Source organism: Centroberyx gerrardi, chromosome 9 (genome assembly GCF_048128805.1).
Source record: "Centroberyx gerrardi isolate f3 chromosome 9, fCenGer3.hap1.cur.20231027, whole genome shotgun sequence".
NCBI classification, from domain to species: Eukaryota; Metazoa; Chordata; class Actinopteri; order Beryciformes; family Berycidae; genus Centroberyx; species Centroberyx gerrardi.
The window spans coordinates 17,816,803-17,831,087 of record NC_136005.1 but is presented as its reverse complement, the minus strand read 5'-3'; the positions used below and the strand labels follow the sequence as shown (position 1 = coordinate 17,831,087).

At 43.2% G+C, this 14,285-nt stretch overlaps 3 protein-coding genes across 6 annotated transcripts; 1 reads left to right on the top strand and 2 right to left on the bottom strand.

Annotated features, from left to right (window-relative positions):
* Positions 1-9: 9 nt before the first annotated feature.
* gtpbp6 (GTP binding protein 6) lies at positions 10-3,712 on the bottom strand. Its single transcript, XM_071923439.2, has 10 exons — positions 3,129-3,712; positions 2,911-3,048; positions 2,752-2,822; positions 2,532-2,662; positions 2,098-2,168; positions 1,835-1,993; positions 1,496-1,704; positions 813-961; positions 494-646; positions 10-328 (listed from the first exon to the last, which is right to left on the bottom strand). Exons 1-10 carry the CDS (start codon positions 3,523-3,525, stop codon positions 202-204), a joined length of 1,605 nt encoding a protein of 534 aa, XP_071779540.2. The 5' UTR covers positions 3,526-3,712; the 3' UTR covers positions 10-201.
* A 1,288-nt stretch (positions 3,713-5,000) lies between these two features.
* Positions 5,001-8,392, top strand: LOC139930325 (ICOS ligand-like). 4 transcript variants are annotated; one of them, XM_071923467.2, is made up of 6 exons: positions 5,001-5,117; positions 5,325-5,458; positions 5,551-5,862; positions 5,963-6,247; positions 6,351-6,512; positions 7,947-8,392. In XM_071923467.2, exons 2-6 carry the CDS (start codon positions 5,398-5,400, stop codon positions 8,033-8,035), a joined length of 909 nt encoding a protein of 302 aa, XP_071779568.2. In that variant the 5' UTR covers positions 5,001-5,117; positions 5,325-5,397; the 3' UTR covers positions 8,036-8,392. The 4 variants fall into 4 exon arrangements, with proteins under 4 accessions (XP_071779568.2, XP_071779567.2, XP_078141884.1 ...); XM_071923466.2 differs by having other exon boundaries at positions 5,005-5,128; XM_078285758.1 differs by having other exon boundaries at positions 5,041-5,134.
* A 247-nt stretch (positions 8,393-8,639) lies between these two features.
* nit2 (nitrilase family, member 2) lies at positions 8,640-13,709 on the bottom strand. The gene is made up of 10 exons (XM_071923464.2): positions 13,655-13,709; positions 13,276-13,394; positions 12,773-12,893; positions 12,240-12,328; positions 11,780-11,873; positions 11,614-11,688; positions 11,449-11,527; positions 10,616-10,714; positions 9,597-9,652; positions 8,640-9,037 (listed from the first exon to the last, which is right to left on the bottom strand). The coding sequence occupies exons 1-10, from the start codon at positions 13,680-13,682 to the stop codon at positions 8,943-8,945; spliced, it is 855 nt and encodes a 284-aa protein (XP_071779565.1). The 5' UTR covers positions 13,683-13,709; the 3' UTR covers positions 8,640-8,942.
* Positions 13,710-14,285: the final 576 nt, after the last annotated feature.

Here is a 14,285-nt window from a genome sequence, read left to right as displayed (position 1 = left end):
ACGCACTCACAGAGTTTTGGTTTATTATGCTGTTTGTTGTTCATCGGTAACCAAGCCAACAAAATAGAGGTGGTTGTTAGCTTTTTGCAGGGCCGAAAGAGAGAGGCATTTCCAGTCTCTTGGTCCAGTCTCTTGGCACCTTGACTTACTTTTGACATTCTGACAGACAGTAGAGAGGAACGCTCTCCACCTGCTCCACTGCTATCTGTCTGTGAACAGTTTCTTGTAGCGTCCGTAAGCAGCGGCGCTGATGATAACCTTGACAACAGCTGAGCCTTCATCTGCAATCACATGCACATCCTGAACTGTGGCCTCCTTGTACAGCCAACTGTGGATGAGGAAATGAGCAAGGACGCAAACATCCACACACACAGACACACACACACACACAGAAACACACATAGACACACACACATAATAAGAATGCTTTCTTATTCTGAACACAATACCATGATGACAGTGACTACTGCTCAGCTACAGTATTTAATCTCACCTTAACTGGGAAGTGCTGAGGTTAACTTTGAGGTTTAAAATGTGTTTTCCGGTAGACTTTACAATCTCCTCTTCCACCACTGTCTTCAGCTCATCGAGGCCGTGCTCTTTCAAGGCAGATATGGGCAGTGTGTTCGGCTCTGAGGAGTGATAGCTTAGAGGGAGAACAGACAGAGCGTCATAAAATTATTTGACTATGCAACTCCTCTCCCGACTAAACAAAGTACTGGCTCCCTTCAATGGTATTCATGGGCTGGTAAATAAAATGACAGGGCTCGTAATAATAATAATAGCCATATGAATAGGATGTTGGCTCTTACTTGTCAATGAGGTCGACTTTATTGTGGACTTCTATCATGGAGCTCATGAGCTTGTCGGGGATCTGCAGGTTTTTCAGGACATTTAACACATTCGCCTTCTGATTCACCGTCTCCGGATGACTGATGTCTCTGACGTGAATTAACAGGTCCTGGAAATAAGGGAGAGATGAGCCTTGGGTCGAGAAATCCTTCTCTCAAGGATCTCTTTTGAAAAATCAGTCACACAACAGCTGAAGATGATCCATGAGCCAAACACTCTTCAGGGTTCCCACACCTTTTCACTGATGAAATTCAAAAACCTTTCCAACCATGGCTTCTCCATGATCCCTTTTCAAATTTCCATGACCACATTTTAATGAGACTGAATTAAAAAGTAACCATCAACTACAGCAACTTTAAGCATTAGTCGGCAACCTACAATATCAGCCTCAGCTTTTTGTGACATTTTACAGAATTCAAGAAAAAAAAAAAAGTCAACTTCACAAATTTTTAAACTTTTAATTACTTTTTTTTTCTTTAATGACTAAACTTTTCTCCCTTTTAGCATTTTTCATAACTTATCCAGGCCTTGAAAATACAATTTGTGGAAACCCTAACTCTACAATTATACATTACACCTACTTTTCTGTGTGAATAGGAAAATAACTTCTGAAACATCTACAATATGAGCACAAAGTACATACAGAGTGTTTGACATCTTCCAGGGTGGCAGAGAAGGAGTCGATGAGCTGGTGGGGCAGCTGGGACAGGAAGCCGATGGTGTCCACATAGAGGACGGTCATGCGACTGGGCAGCTGGCCGGCGTGGACGGTGACGTCCAGGGTGGCAAACAGCTGGTTTCTGGGCTGGAGACCGCTGTCACCAGTCAGTGCTTTAATCAGAGTAGTCTTCCCTGGACAGACAGAGGGAAAATAATAAGAGCAAGTGTATTCAATATCATCAAACTGGAGGCTACTATAATATCACATAATATCAGAAATGCTCCAACAGTTACATTGAATCCAGTGCTTCCCGTCTCTCACCACAGTTGGTGTAGCCCATAACAGAGATGCTGGGGAAGTCTTTGTGTTTGCGCTGAGATCGCAGCAGGTGTCTCTTTTTCCGCAGCCGCTCCAGCGCAGAGCGGATCTTCATCTCTCTCTCCTTCAACAGCCTCTGCTGGACTTCCATCAGCGTCTCACCTGAGGAAAAATCACCAAGCTGAAGCTCCTCCTGCGGCCGGGAGGATCAATAACTGGCACACACAGGCAGGCTGTGGTCGACCGTTTGAATGCAGGGACTTTACCTGAACCCCCGATGTATCTGGAGCGGCCGCCCTGCTGATCCAAGTTTGCGATTTCATTTTTCAGACGAGATCTGCCAACAACAGTCATTGCTGGTCAGTGAGAACGCATTATGGCATCAGATCAACACAATTTAAAAGCCCAGTCAGTCTTTCTTGCCTATGTGATATTTTGCACAGCCTTCTATCCATTTGAAATGATCTCCTGTACATGTTCAGTTGTGACCCATTGTGTTTTAGTGTTTCATGTGACATATTTTAACTGTTTTTTTGTTGGTGTGGTAATATTTGTGATGTGATTCTTGTATGTTTCCACTGGCTGCAGCCAAATTTCCCCTGGTGGGACAATAAAGACTTGAACTTGATCAAGCAGCATAACAATCTATGGCTGAAATTGCAAAAATGTGAATGATGTAAATTTTAAAAGGCAAAGTTACCTCAGCAGGGGGATCTCTGCCAGTGAGATCTGTAACTTGGCCTCCTTCGTTCTGGCGTTGCAGCGGAAGATGTGCAGCACCACTGAGTATCTGTCAAACACTTTCACCCCCCAGGCTTCCTCCAGCTCCCTCTGTGTGGAAGGAAAACGTATCAAACATGGATGGGCCTTAGCGTATGAAACCTTTCTTCCCAGGCAGCAAGTGACTGAGATCAGCTCACCTCAGACAAAGCGGACAGACGCTCCACATTGACAAACACAGCAGTGATTCCTGGTGTTTGCCTAATTCTCTCTGGGGGGGAAACAAATGCATAGAGGATTAACTTTAAGCCATACAGACTGACTCATGATGGTGAGTAATATCTAAGAGAGATGCAGACCTGTGAGAGCCTGGAAATTCCCCTTGCCAAATATCCTCTTCTTCTCTGGTGTCTTGGTGGAGAGGACGATCTTGTCCACGACTCTCCAGTTGTCTAAGGTGTTCACCAGCCCCACGGCCTCCGCCATCATCAGCTCAGCTGCCAGGGAAAACCTCGGGTGAGTATGGAGAGGGAGTGAAAGAAAACCTCTAATATAATCTGCCTGCGTCTCTTCTTACCTGTGGTCAGATGCTGCTTCCTGCTTCCCCACTTCACATCCGGGTGAACGATGAAGACCCGGTGCTGTCCGTCTCCAACGCCTGCGGGAACCTGCTGCTGGAACAGCTCATCCACCTCGCTGTCCTCCATAAAATCTTCATCCTCACCCTCCCCATCCGCCTCCTCTGTAAATCCACTGCTGAAGTCATCTCTGCTCTTCAGCCTGCATGCAGAGAGGGCAAAAGCTCTCGACTGCAGGAGGGAAGCACCTTTCAGCCCGTGTTGTGACATGACAGCAGCATGATGGGATGTGTTGAGGCGTCTGCAGGCTGCTGCTGCTGCTCTCTGCCGGCTGTGTGAGCAGCAGACCTGCTGGAGGACTGGCAGCCACGCTTCAAGTCTCTTTACTGCTGTCATGTCGCCTCTGACAGCTTCCTTGTTGAAGTCATCGGGACTCCAGTTAGCTAGCTATATATGCAGCATGACTTCACACTCACCTCTGATCAGACAGTGTCAATTTAACGAGTCATACAAAAGTTTTAGAGTCAGGTCAGTCATCAGCTCGTGGTCAAGGTTTGTTGGTTTGTTGTTGGCGTCTTCCTCTTCTTCTTCTTCGTGGCTTTTATCGGCGGTTCACATCCTCGTTCGTTGTATTACCCCCATCTACTGGTTTCATAAATTACTATTCATGTGATTACTGGTAATTAAATGCTTTCCACTATACCGTATCCTTCAAGAAGTCAATCAAACTCAAAAGCATTTTGTTGTTGGCGTCTTCCTCCTCTTCTTCTTTAAGTTTATTAGCGGTTCGCAAACCTCTTCTTCTTTAAGTTTATTAGCAGTTCGCAAACCAACATGAAAGGTGCACACGGCCACCTGCTGTACCGGAGTGTACAGTCATGGTGCTAAATCATCTTTTTACTTAAAAAAAACAAAAACAAACATCATCTAACATTGTATTCCCCCCAATTCTCCATATTTCCCCAAACTTGGTTCTGGAAGAAAACTGATGAACTTAATCAACCTCCTTCCTGTTGTCGTTGTCTAAAATGCATTTTTTTTTTTTAGTTCAAATCAATAAAGTAGCCTACAATAAGTCAGGTAGAAAAAAACTGACAGCATTAACATCATGCATAAATGTAACAAGACAAAGCAAAATGTGTCAAATGCATGCAGCTGCAGTCTTCTTTGCTGCTCTATATAATTTCCGTCAGGGTTATAGTAGATTTGTAATTTGCACTAGTTTTGAGTTTCTATCTATCTATCTATCTATCTATCTATCTATCTATCTATCTATCCTGAGTAGATATTCATGTTTCCAGTGTTTTAAAAAAAAAGGCACAATTAAATAGCTGGAGAATTAGGAGTCTAATAGCATCAGTGCAATGTTATGTAATGCAATTCTCTCTTAGAAAAAGACACTCTTACTTTGGCTAATAATGGGATTTGGATAATATGGGATTTGAGGGATATTATATTGGAAATGTGTATTAATTTTCAATTCAATTTAGGCATCTAGCAGATCATTAGTATCTATAATATATAATTAATGCAGCAGTAAAATAAGAACATTCAGGCATCACAAGTGTAAGTAGCTAGATAGGCTAATTCAGAGTGCAATGAACACAAAAAAGTGCCACAACAAGAAAAATAAAGTAAAACATCACTCCTATCATATTAGCAGATGTTTCTGATAGTATCAGGTGGTACATATGTTTTTAAACCGCTGTCTTGTGCGAAGTAACAGATCGTGTAGGCCTATGGGCGTGTGAGTGTGAGTGTGTGAGTGTGAGTGTGTGTGTGTGTGTGTGTGTGTGTGTGTGTGTGTGTGTGTGTAACCTAAGTTTCTGAAAAAGCGGTCAAACTGGTCAGACCAACGATTTCCATGTTGTGGCGCTCGACAGGATATGTTGATGAAAACCGAGAAGGCTGCTGTTTGCTTTTGAGCTCTATTTCTAGTAACCTCGGCATTATTATTCATCTAGATCAGGCAAGACGGGAGAGACCAGGTAGGCTACAGGTAAAGGTATGGCACAACAACAACAAGCCACAACACGACTGACAGTGAATTCCTTTGGTATTGCAGTGGTGGGTGTGCGTATATACGACTACTAAGAGTGTCATATGGTGAAGGGAACGGGTTGAGGACAAGGAGGTAGACTGGTTTACCCCCCCCAAAATGGGAAAATAATAATGGGCTTTTATTTGTTTTCCAGATCAAAGGCTGTTCTACCTTTTGTTTTGAGTTGTTTTCCGCTCTTGTGTGCGCAAACGTGCCCTCAGTGGGCAATGCCGGCTCTGTGGCGCACAGGACTGCTGCTCAGCTTCCTCACCTACAGCGCCTGTCTGGGTAAGATGACTCCTCTTCCTCGGTGGTAATTAAAGTTGGGTTGTTTTTGTCACCTGTGCCGTTTATAACCTCTGTTTTCTCTCCGTGTACAGAAGAAGAGTGCGTCCTCTGGATACTCGGACGGCCAATCTCACCGCCCTGCTTCTCTGACGGAGTAAAAGTGGACTCTTTGAATTTCTCCATAGAGTGGAGTAGAGACAATGAAGCGGTGCTCAGATCGGTGGGGCAAGAGACAGGGAGCACAAACAGCAGCAACGTCTCCACTGACGCTCCACAGACAGGAAACCTCTCTTTGGAGCTGACCAGAGTCAATGTTGATGAGCACAAAAGATATTATAGTGTATTTATGGTTTCTGGGGAGGATCACGGCCCTACACTGTGCACCGTGTGCCTCAGGATAGCAGGTCAGTGACACACACATAGAAACTAATCAGAGGAATATTAAAAGGAACTAACAGCTGAGTGTTTAAGGAACTCTCTCTTCTCTTCACTGACTGTTTCCAGCTAGTTTCAGCTCCCCTCTGCTGCAGAGGGAGGATCCAGTGGAGGGCGATGAGACTGTCTTCATATGTCAGTCCAGTGGCGGCTTCCCTGAACCTGCGGTCCGCTGGCTCATCAACGAGGCCGAGGAGCCCCCCCGCGGCTCGGTCAGCACCCTGGCAGCACCCCTGCCGGACTCTCCCTTCTTCAACATCACCAGCCAGCTGACGGTCAACATTTCACAAGAGGCCACCGTGTCCTGCATCGTAGAAAACCTGCTGATGAACGAGACCTCGACGGCGATGAGCTGTGAGTGTTTTAAGGGCCGACCCCCGGGTCACACCTGCACCGTGTCGGTACAGTTGACAGTGAAGTGTGTCCACTAATCTGCAGTTGTGTTGTTGGTGCTAAGATGGCGTGCAGAGCATCAGTCCGGTGGTGAGCCGAGCGTCAGAGGCCATGTGGATCTTCAGCACGGCTCTGTGTGTGGTGGTGGGAGCCATGGTGCTGGCTGGTCTGGTCTATCAGATCCACCTGGACAGGACGCAGAAGAAGCACCTGCACACAGATAGAGGTAGGCAGCTACTACCGAGTCATTTCTAATCACATTAGATGTAACAGTGTGTGGAGGAAGTTGTGGCTTCTCGAGAATGTAGTTAAAAAGTATGTATTCCTAATATAAGGCATTTCTGGAGAGTGACAGGAGGGAGGGAGAGATGGATGACATGCAGAGGTGTGACCAAGTCAGCTTTGCTCAAGTCCCGAGTCAGTTTCTAAATGTAGATTACCAAGTCAAGTCTCAAAGTTTCAAGTCTAAATGTAAGTCTAAATGAAGTTAAGTCATAACAAATCAAGAGTCCAGTATCAATTTAATATCTTAAAGAATTTTTTTTATAGTTTTAATAGGATAAAAACTTGGTAAGTGCATCATGAGTTTGATTTCTATAATCAGTTTCAACTTCAATAAATTCAATCATTCCATACAAATTCAGAAAACAGAATTTAAATTCAGTCGTCTGGTGGAACAAATCTCCTAAATTTCAATCCAAGTCATTTACACAAACACAAGATCTTTTGTCAAGACTTTAGAAACCTCTCCAAGTCATCACAGTACAAGTCAAAGTCAAGTCCCAAGTCACCAGAACGAGTCTGACTCGAGTCCAAGTCATGTGCTGGATTTGAACCCATGGTGTTACATACTGTGTCTTAGTCCGCTGAACCATCAGGATGCCCCTACTAGAGACTGCTTAGAGTGACACAGAACTGAATCATAGTAATAAAACATTTCGCAATGCCTTCAGAATGTTCAATTTGTATTAGTGAGCTTATTGTGGCCTCTGGCTGCAAAATAACAGGGTCAGTGTGTCCCGTCCCTTAAGTCTGTGTAACGCCCCCTGAGAATTAATCATTGTTAGGAAAGATACTGACAGTGTGATCTTCTATGAATATGTATACAGTTTCTGGTTGGAAAAAGTAGAGCTATTATATTAATATAATATTAATTATATTATATCTATTAATAAATATTGTGAGCCAACAAAGTTAGGATTCCATTCACTGCTAATAAAGCTGCTCCAGTCTGTGTATCTTGATGATATTTCAGATTAAAGTCTTGATTCTAGAGATGCATAGCTTTAGGAAAGAGCTGCTTTAACACATATTGATTGCTCTGTCTGAAGCCACAGGAAAAAACAAATCATTCTTTAAGTTAACTACATTTGTTTGATTGGAGCAATACAATAATGACAAATTGATAACACTGGAATATCAAGAAAAACTTAAAGATGATAACTAGATAACTAGACACACATTCGCAAAAAATGCACAAATGTCGAACCAAAACCAACTAGACTATTTGCCGTTTTGAGATAAATGTTGTGATTGCGTAATGTGCTTTTGTTGTGTGACCTCTGAAAACATTTTGCACTGACTGGAATTAATGAAGCATGTTTGATACCATGTGGTCTTGCTGGTGATATTTAGCCTTTTCACCTTGTGTGTCCATCAGGAGACAAGGGCCGCTCTGTGGACACGGAGGAGACTGTGGTGATGAACACGGAGCCGGTGCACTCTCTCTCCACTGAGACAAATGTGTGAATATTAGGGTTGAGAAATACTTGTTAACTGGCAGGTTTTCAGCCCGAGACAACTGAGCACTGATTTGTAAATATGTGTATGTCGTGACCAATGTCTATGCCACTATAACATTCAGTATGGGTGGCTGTTCTTTCACAAACCATCCTGGGGAGTACAGAGGAGAGCAGGGAAGTTTGATGCACCATTACAGGGTTTGAAGTAGTTATTATTATTGTTCCATCCCTCTTTACAGAATACAAATTACTCATCTCTCCACTTCACCTCCACACATTCCTGTATCATTACTGGACACTCCCTTCCAGCTTTGTCATAGGGAGGGGTTATTGTGTTTCAAGCACTAATAAAGACACCCAAACCCGTTCCTGAGGAGTTTAATTTCCCTCATTTTGTGTAAGGAGGGCTGTTTGACTATGTTGTTTTTGTTGTTGTTTTTTTATCGTGACAGAAAATGTCACAATGTAGAATGAAATAAATTTTTACATCTTACAGATAATCTCTGAAGCCACAGTCAATAATATCCCTTTCTTACTGTACAAGCAAAGATACAGCAAAATGGATAAAAGACCAAATAAGACAGAATGATTGCTGTTAATCTCTTCAGATATGAATGTGATTCCACTAAGAATAGTCTGTTTCTTATATCATGGTTAAAACTTTACACAAATCAATTCAATGTAAAACTATTTCACTCAGATCAACTGAAGCAATGACAACACTTTCATCCTTACAAAGTGAGCAATGTCAGTATGCTCAAATGATTTAGGCACCAACAGTCAATTAGTGACAATCCCAACTGCATCTCTTGTTCCCACAATTAAGAGTCTTGGGACGACTTGTTGCAGCTGAGATCCGTTGCATAGTTTGTCTTTGCACCTCTCAGTGTCTCTGGAGGTCACGAGGTTTCGGCTCAGCCTTCCTGCACAGCATGCACTGAGTAGATGTCGTCACGACGCTGAGCTGTGATGGGGATCTGCTGGCGGACGTCGGCTAAATACTGCAGGTCTGAGAACAGGTGATACGAAGATACAGAATGACAAGAGTGTCTGGTACTCTAAAAAAAATAAATAAATCTATTCAATTTGTAATCCACTGCTTTCACTCCTCACCCGTCTGTCTTATCTGCAGACTCAAAACATATTTCCAATTATAAACAAGCAACAGTAAACATGTCGTTACCCACAAATAATGCAATCCCCTACATTATCTGTAACATGTCACTTTGTTTTGACCTGTAATTGTAGCGCCCCCCTTGGGCCAATTAGTGTAATTTTGAAAACACTGGAGAACAGAGGTGAGATGCATCATTTCAGCGAAATTTTGCCAATGCCACAACAAAGTGGTGAGACGCATCACTCCTTCAATTTTTTTTTTTCCTTCAAAATCCGATCAGCCGTGTGTGAGCAGTTTAATTGTAGAGGACAATTAACTTCCATCAGAAGGGAGGGTCTATGTTTAATAGTTTTCGGCTTGGAATAGCTTGCACAGAGATCAGTCTGCAGTTACAACCTTCCTGATCAATACTGTCTACCTGGAGAGAGAAGCAAACCCCTCTGACACTCACCGATATCGGCATAAACAACAGCTTCTTCTGATCCGGCCTTAGAGATGACCTCTCCCCTGCAACCACAGAATGCAAAATCACAAATCTACTCAAGTTTAACACTGAATAACAGCCACAGACAGGGGATGTGGTTGGTCATCATGGGAAACTAAAAGCTTAAAGGGGAATCAGTTCATTAGTTTCACATATAATCACATGAGGACACATGATAGACACATACTGATCAAATTCTACAGAAAGCAGATATCTTAGCCTAAGGCAAAGGCATATAATAGCACTTTTCTCCTATTTCTGTGTCCCAGGACAGTTCAGTCAATACTTGTGAACATGCACCACTCTTTTCTAAAACTAGAAACTAGAGAACTGACCCTTGAATTTTTTATATCACTGGGATGTAAAATCTGGCGCTATCCATAGACAATGAATGGGGCGCTGATATTGTTGACCCATAAGATTTTTGTGTGAGATCTTGTACCCAAATGAGGTTTAAATTCTGGTTCACACCTGTTAGTAATGCTGAAATATAAACTTAATTTTGGTATGACGATTGAACCTAGCATCTTATGGCTCCTCTCTCCCATTTCTAGCTTTAGGAAAGAATGGTGCAAGTTCTCAAAAACATTGACTGAACCGTCCTGGGGCACAGATATAACATGAATTCTTGGGTGGCATTTCCCTTTAAATCCACTCTGGAAGACACGATACTGGTTGGCTGCTGCTGCATGTGACACACTGAAAGCGTCATTACTGGTTTTAAGGATAAGACAAGTTCATCCCTCCCTCTCTCGCCTTCACTCACTCACTGACACACACACCTTCCCTCTCTCTCTTTACCTTTTTGTTTGGTTGCTGGCACTCGCTCTCCCTTCGCCTTTCTCACCAGCACTCACTCTCTCACACCTTCCCTCTCTCTCTCTCTCTCTCTCTCTCTCTCTCTCTCTCTCTCCAGGCTGCGTATCGCTCAGTCACACGCAGTATGAGCAGGTCAGTGGATAAAGTGACGTATTAGCAGCTCTTACCAGGGGTTCACCACAGTGCTGTGACCCCAGGCAACGTAGGAAGCCGTTTCGTCTCTTGCAGGCGATGCTGTGGCCACATACACTTGGTTATCAAGGGCCCTTCAAAAGGAGACAAAGACAAGTAAAGGGCACAGGCATTTATGACTCACTTCAAATTATACAACAGGCAATTTCAGCCAAAACAATCTGACGTAATCAAACCACACTGAAGGGAGAAGGTGATTGTGAAAAGCCGCAATACCCTCGAGGACATTCAGCACTTCATACCTATCACCTATCATCATCGTCACACATATAACCACAGTGAAGAACGCCCTCTTGGGTATTGGAGCTGTAAATGAATTCTTAATATTATCTGTATTTAGGTAGATATATCTAAAAGATACTTGCTCCTGAAAGTATTTTCACCTCACATTTTACACATTTTCTTGTGATAGAAAAGGATTTCAAAATGCATGTGGGATTATTTGTTAATATGTAAATATGTGAAGATATAATATTTCAATTACACACACACTGTCATCGGATTTGCATAATATCATAGTAGTATAATCAGTAGTAGTATATGACTGTTTTTCTCCCTGCTCCTCTTAGATATATAGATACATAGATAACATTAGGTCCCTTCATAACACCCCATTTACATTTTAGGGTGTAAGATGCACTGTGCCTCAGCATGCTTGAACAGAGTTTGGAATGTTGTTGCCTTATGAATGACATTTGAGTCAACCCCTACTGAAGATACTGAGCGCACTGTACGTGAATATTTTTCCAAAAGCAAATATAAATGTTTCCATTAAAATCTGAAATTATTTTTTAGCCTCGGAGCCGACCTTCCCCTCTGCAGCAGCTCCCAGTGGGCCGGCCCAGTTGTCATGTTGAAGGCTCCAGGATACACCAGCAGCTGGCAGCCTGAGGACAGAAGGACGAGCCGATGAACTAGATTTATTATAATCAGCACACATAATGTCATGCAACAGTCTTTCACCCCAACTTACCTTTTTTACTATAGAGCTGTGCGAGCTCTGCGAACCTGATGTCATAGCAGATCCCAACTCCGACCTTACAGAACGCTGAAAGAGGCGTGACAGAGACACAGGAGGATAAATATTGTGCTGATCCGGCTCCGGGGCAACAGCAGGTCGGAGTCAGACAGAAACTCACATGTTTCAAACACCGACAGACTGCTGCCTGGGCTCAGCGTCTCCGACTCCTGGAAGCGGATTTTCCCCGGAACGTCGATGTCAAACAGATGAATCTTAATGAGACAAACAGAAGAAGGAAGAGATGAACAACGATCCAAACAACAGGCACTAGAGCTGCCTAATGTCTCCACATTATCACCATGATATATTAAACATAACCAGTTATACTAATGAGGTCATTAATTAAGCTAACAAATGCATTAATTAGCAAATATTTCTGTCAACAATGCCTCACATAACACATTGGTGGTATTAAAAAGAACTCTATCTTGAAGCATTATGGAGTTATAGTAGTTTAAATAAAATAAAAAACAGGTATACTGCTACAATAGTATAAGTCTTCTCAGTGAGATATTTTCACAAACTGCAGAAATGGGTCTTGTGCTGTATTTTGAGCTTTATGCCTATGATGCACCAACCTTTCTGTGTTTGAGCATCAGCTGTCCATCAGGGCCAAACACCAGACAGCTGTTATACAGCTTCCCACCATCCTCTTCAGGGATGGATCCTGGTAGGCAACAAGTCACATGTAAAGATAATTATGGTGCAACATGGTGGAGAAATTGGTATCTCTGCCTCTTCTATGATGGATTTCTTCCTGTATGAGTGTTGAACGTTGGTGCAAAATGGTGAGTCTAGAAAGAAGCCCTTACTGTTTGTTTCATTCTGAGGGACTGAGACCAAAAACTGATGTTTACCGTTGTTGTTTTAGATCGTTTAATTTTTTTTCTCCTATTAAACTCCATTGCACAGGTATCAAATATCTCAATGTGACGTCACATCATCTGCGTTTGACCAGTTATCCACAGGAATAAGAAAAATACACCACCAAACAACAAAATGGACCCAGGAATGCAAGCTACATCCCCAATAGCTGTGTTCCAACAGTGTTTTTTCGGGTGGATTTTTGCTTCGACTGGGACAGTCAAGACAGCCACACACATTTCCCTACCTCCCACCAAGTACACCTGATTCTCCTTGGCTGCCTCCGCCAGCATCTGGCTGGACTCCCCGGGGATCCTCTCCGCATATTCAGGGAAGAAGCTGGTTCCATACGGAGAGTTGAAGCACTCCTGAAGAGAGAGATGGATATGGGGACAGGTGAGAGAGCATATTTTTATGGTCTTTTCTCATCACAGCAGGCAGTGCGGTACTACTGGGAGGAGTCCCAATTTCGATGACTTGGGACTTGACTCAGAGGACTCAAACAGTGCAATGCGGAGTATTTTGATGGTAATTTTTGCCCTTTATGGATCTCTAAAGAGTGAGTAGATGAGTGAATTTTCATTTTGGGGTGAACTATTCCTTTAAACGCGTGAACGCCTTCAAGTTGTAGCCAAGTAAAGAAATGTCATCGGGTTCTGTTTCTTCCGATATGACCTGAACGCCGCATTATGTAGGACTCGACCTGGACTGGAGGTCTGGTGACTCGACCAGTAAAGCGATGATACTCACCGGTAAAACCACCACTTTGCTGCCCTGACCGGCAGCCTCCTTTATCAGCCTCCGGGCCCGGGACAGGTTGTCTGTCTTGACGCCTGTCACCTGCAGCTGGAGCACGGCCAGGCGGAACTCTGCAGAGAGAGAGGACCGACACGTTTTATCACCAATTATGACTAAAACCTGCAAGCTGCAGCATGTCAGCGACCTGTACAGTATACTGTAGACACTAACTGTTACTCGACACTCATCGCAGAGTAATCATGATTTTGGGCTGAACAGTATATTGCATGCACTTAGTTGTCTGCACGTCAGTTCTTGTGCAACATCAGCAAAAGACAATTGCATAAACCTGTAGCTATATGCACATGCAAGGATGACACACTTTACTTACTTGACATCGCTCTTGCCAAAGTCGACATATATGCAGAAGAGAAGACTGTTGCCGTTTGCACAGCGCAAGCAAAGAAGAGCATGTAATTCCGGGTGGCAAGCAGGGTTTCAAAATAAAAGTCTATTTCGGTGGGACAGTTTTTCTCTGCACATGATAACTGCAGGTCTAGCTTACTGGGCGAGTTAACTACAGAAAAATTATAAACATTTACAAATGAGCATTGGCTACTGTTCATACTTTAAGTCATACTGCTGAACGTGCTTAAGTAATTTTTTTACAATAATATTCGTTAGGTTCAGAGGCTTTATTGTGAAGTTTAGCAGCTATGCAGCGTCATCAGGGGCGGGTCCTCTGCTGCCAATCCAGTTTCTGTGCGAGAATAAAAGTCGTCTCATTGGTCAAAGGATCTCAGCAGCAAAACCTCCTTGATGCAGACTCTAGCGGCCGGCTCCCTGCTATAAACACGTACAAGGTGTAAATATATTTTTATACTAAACAGACTTCAGTCTGCATAGACAGATTTAATGTGTGTGGAACCACTGGGAGCCTTTATGAAATTCCCATGCAGTAAATTAAGGGTGAATACATTTCCATAAACCATAACCAATAACAAAGATCTCTCTTCTTTATA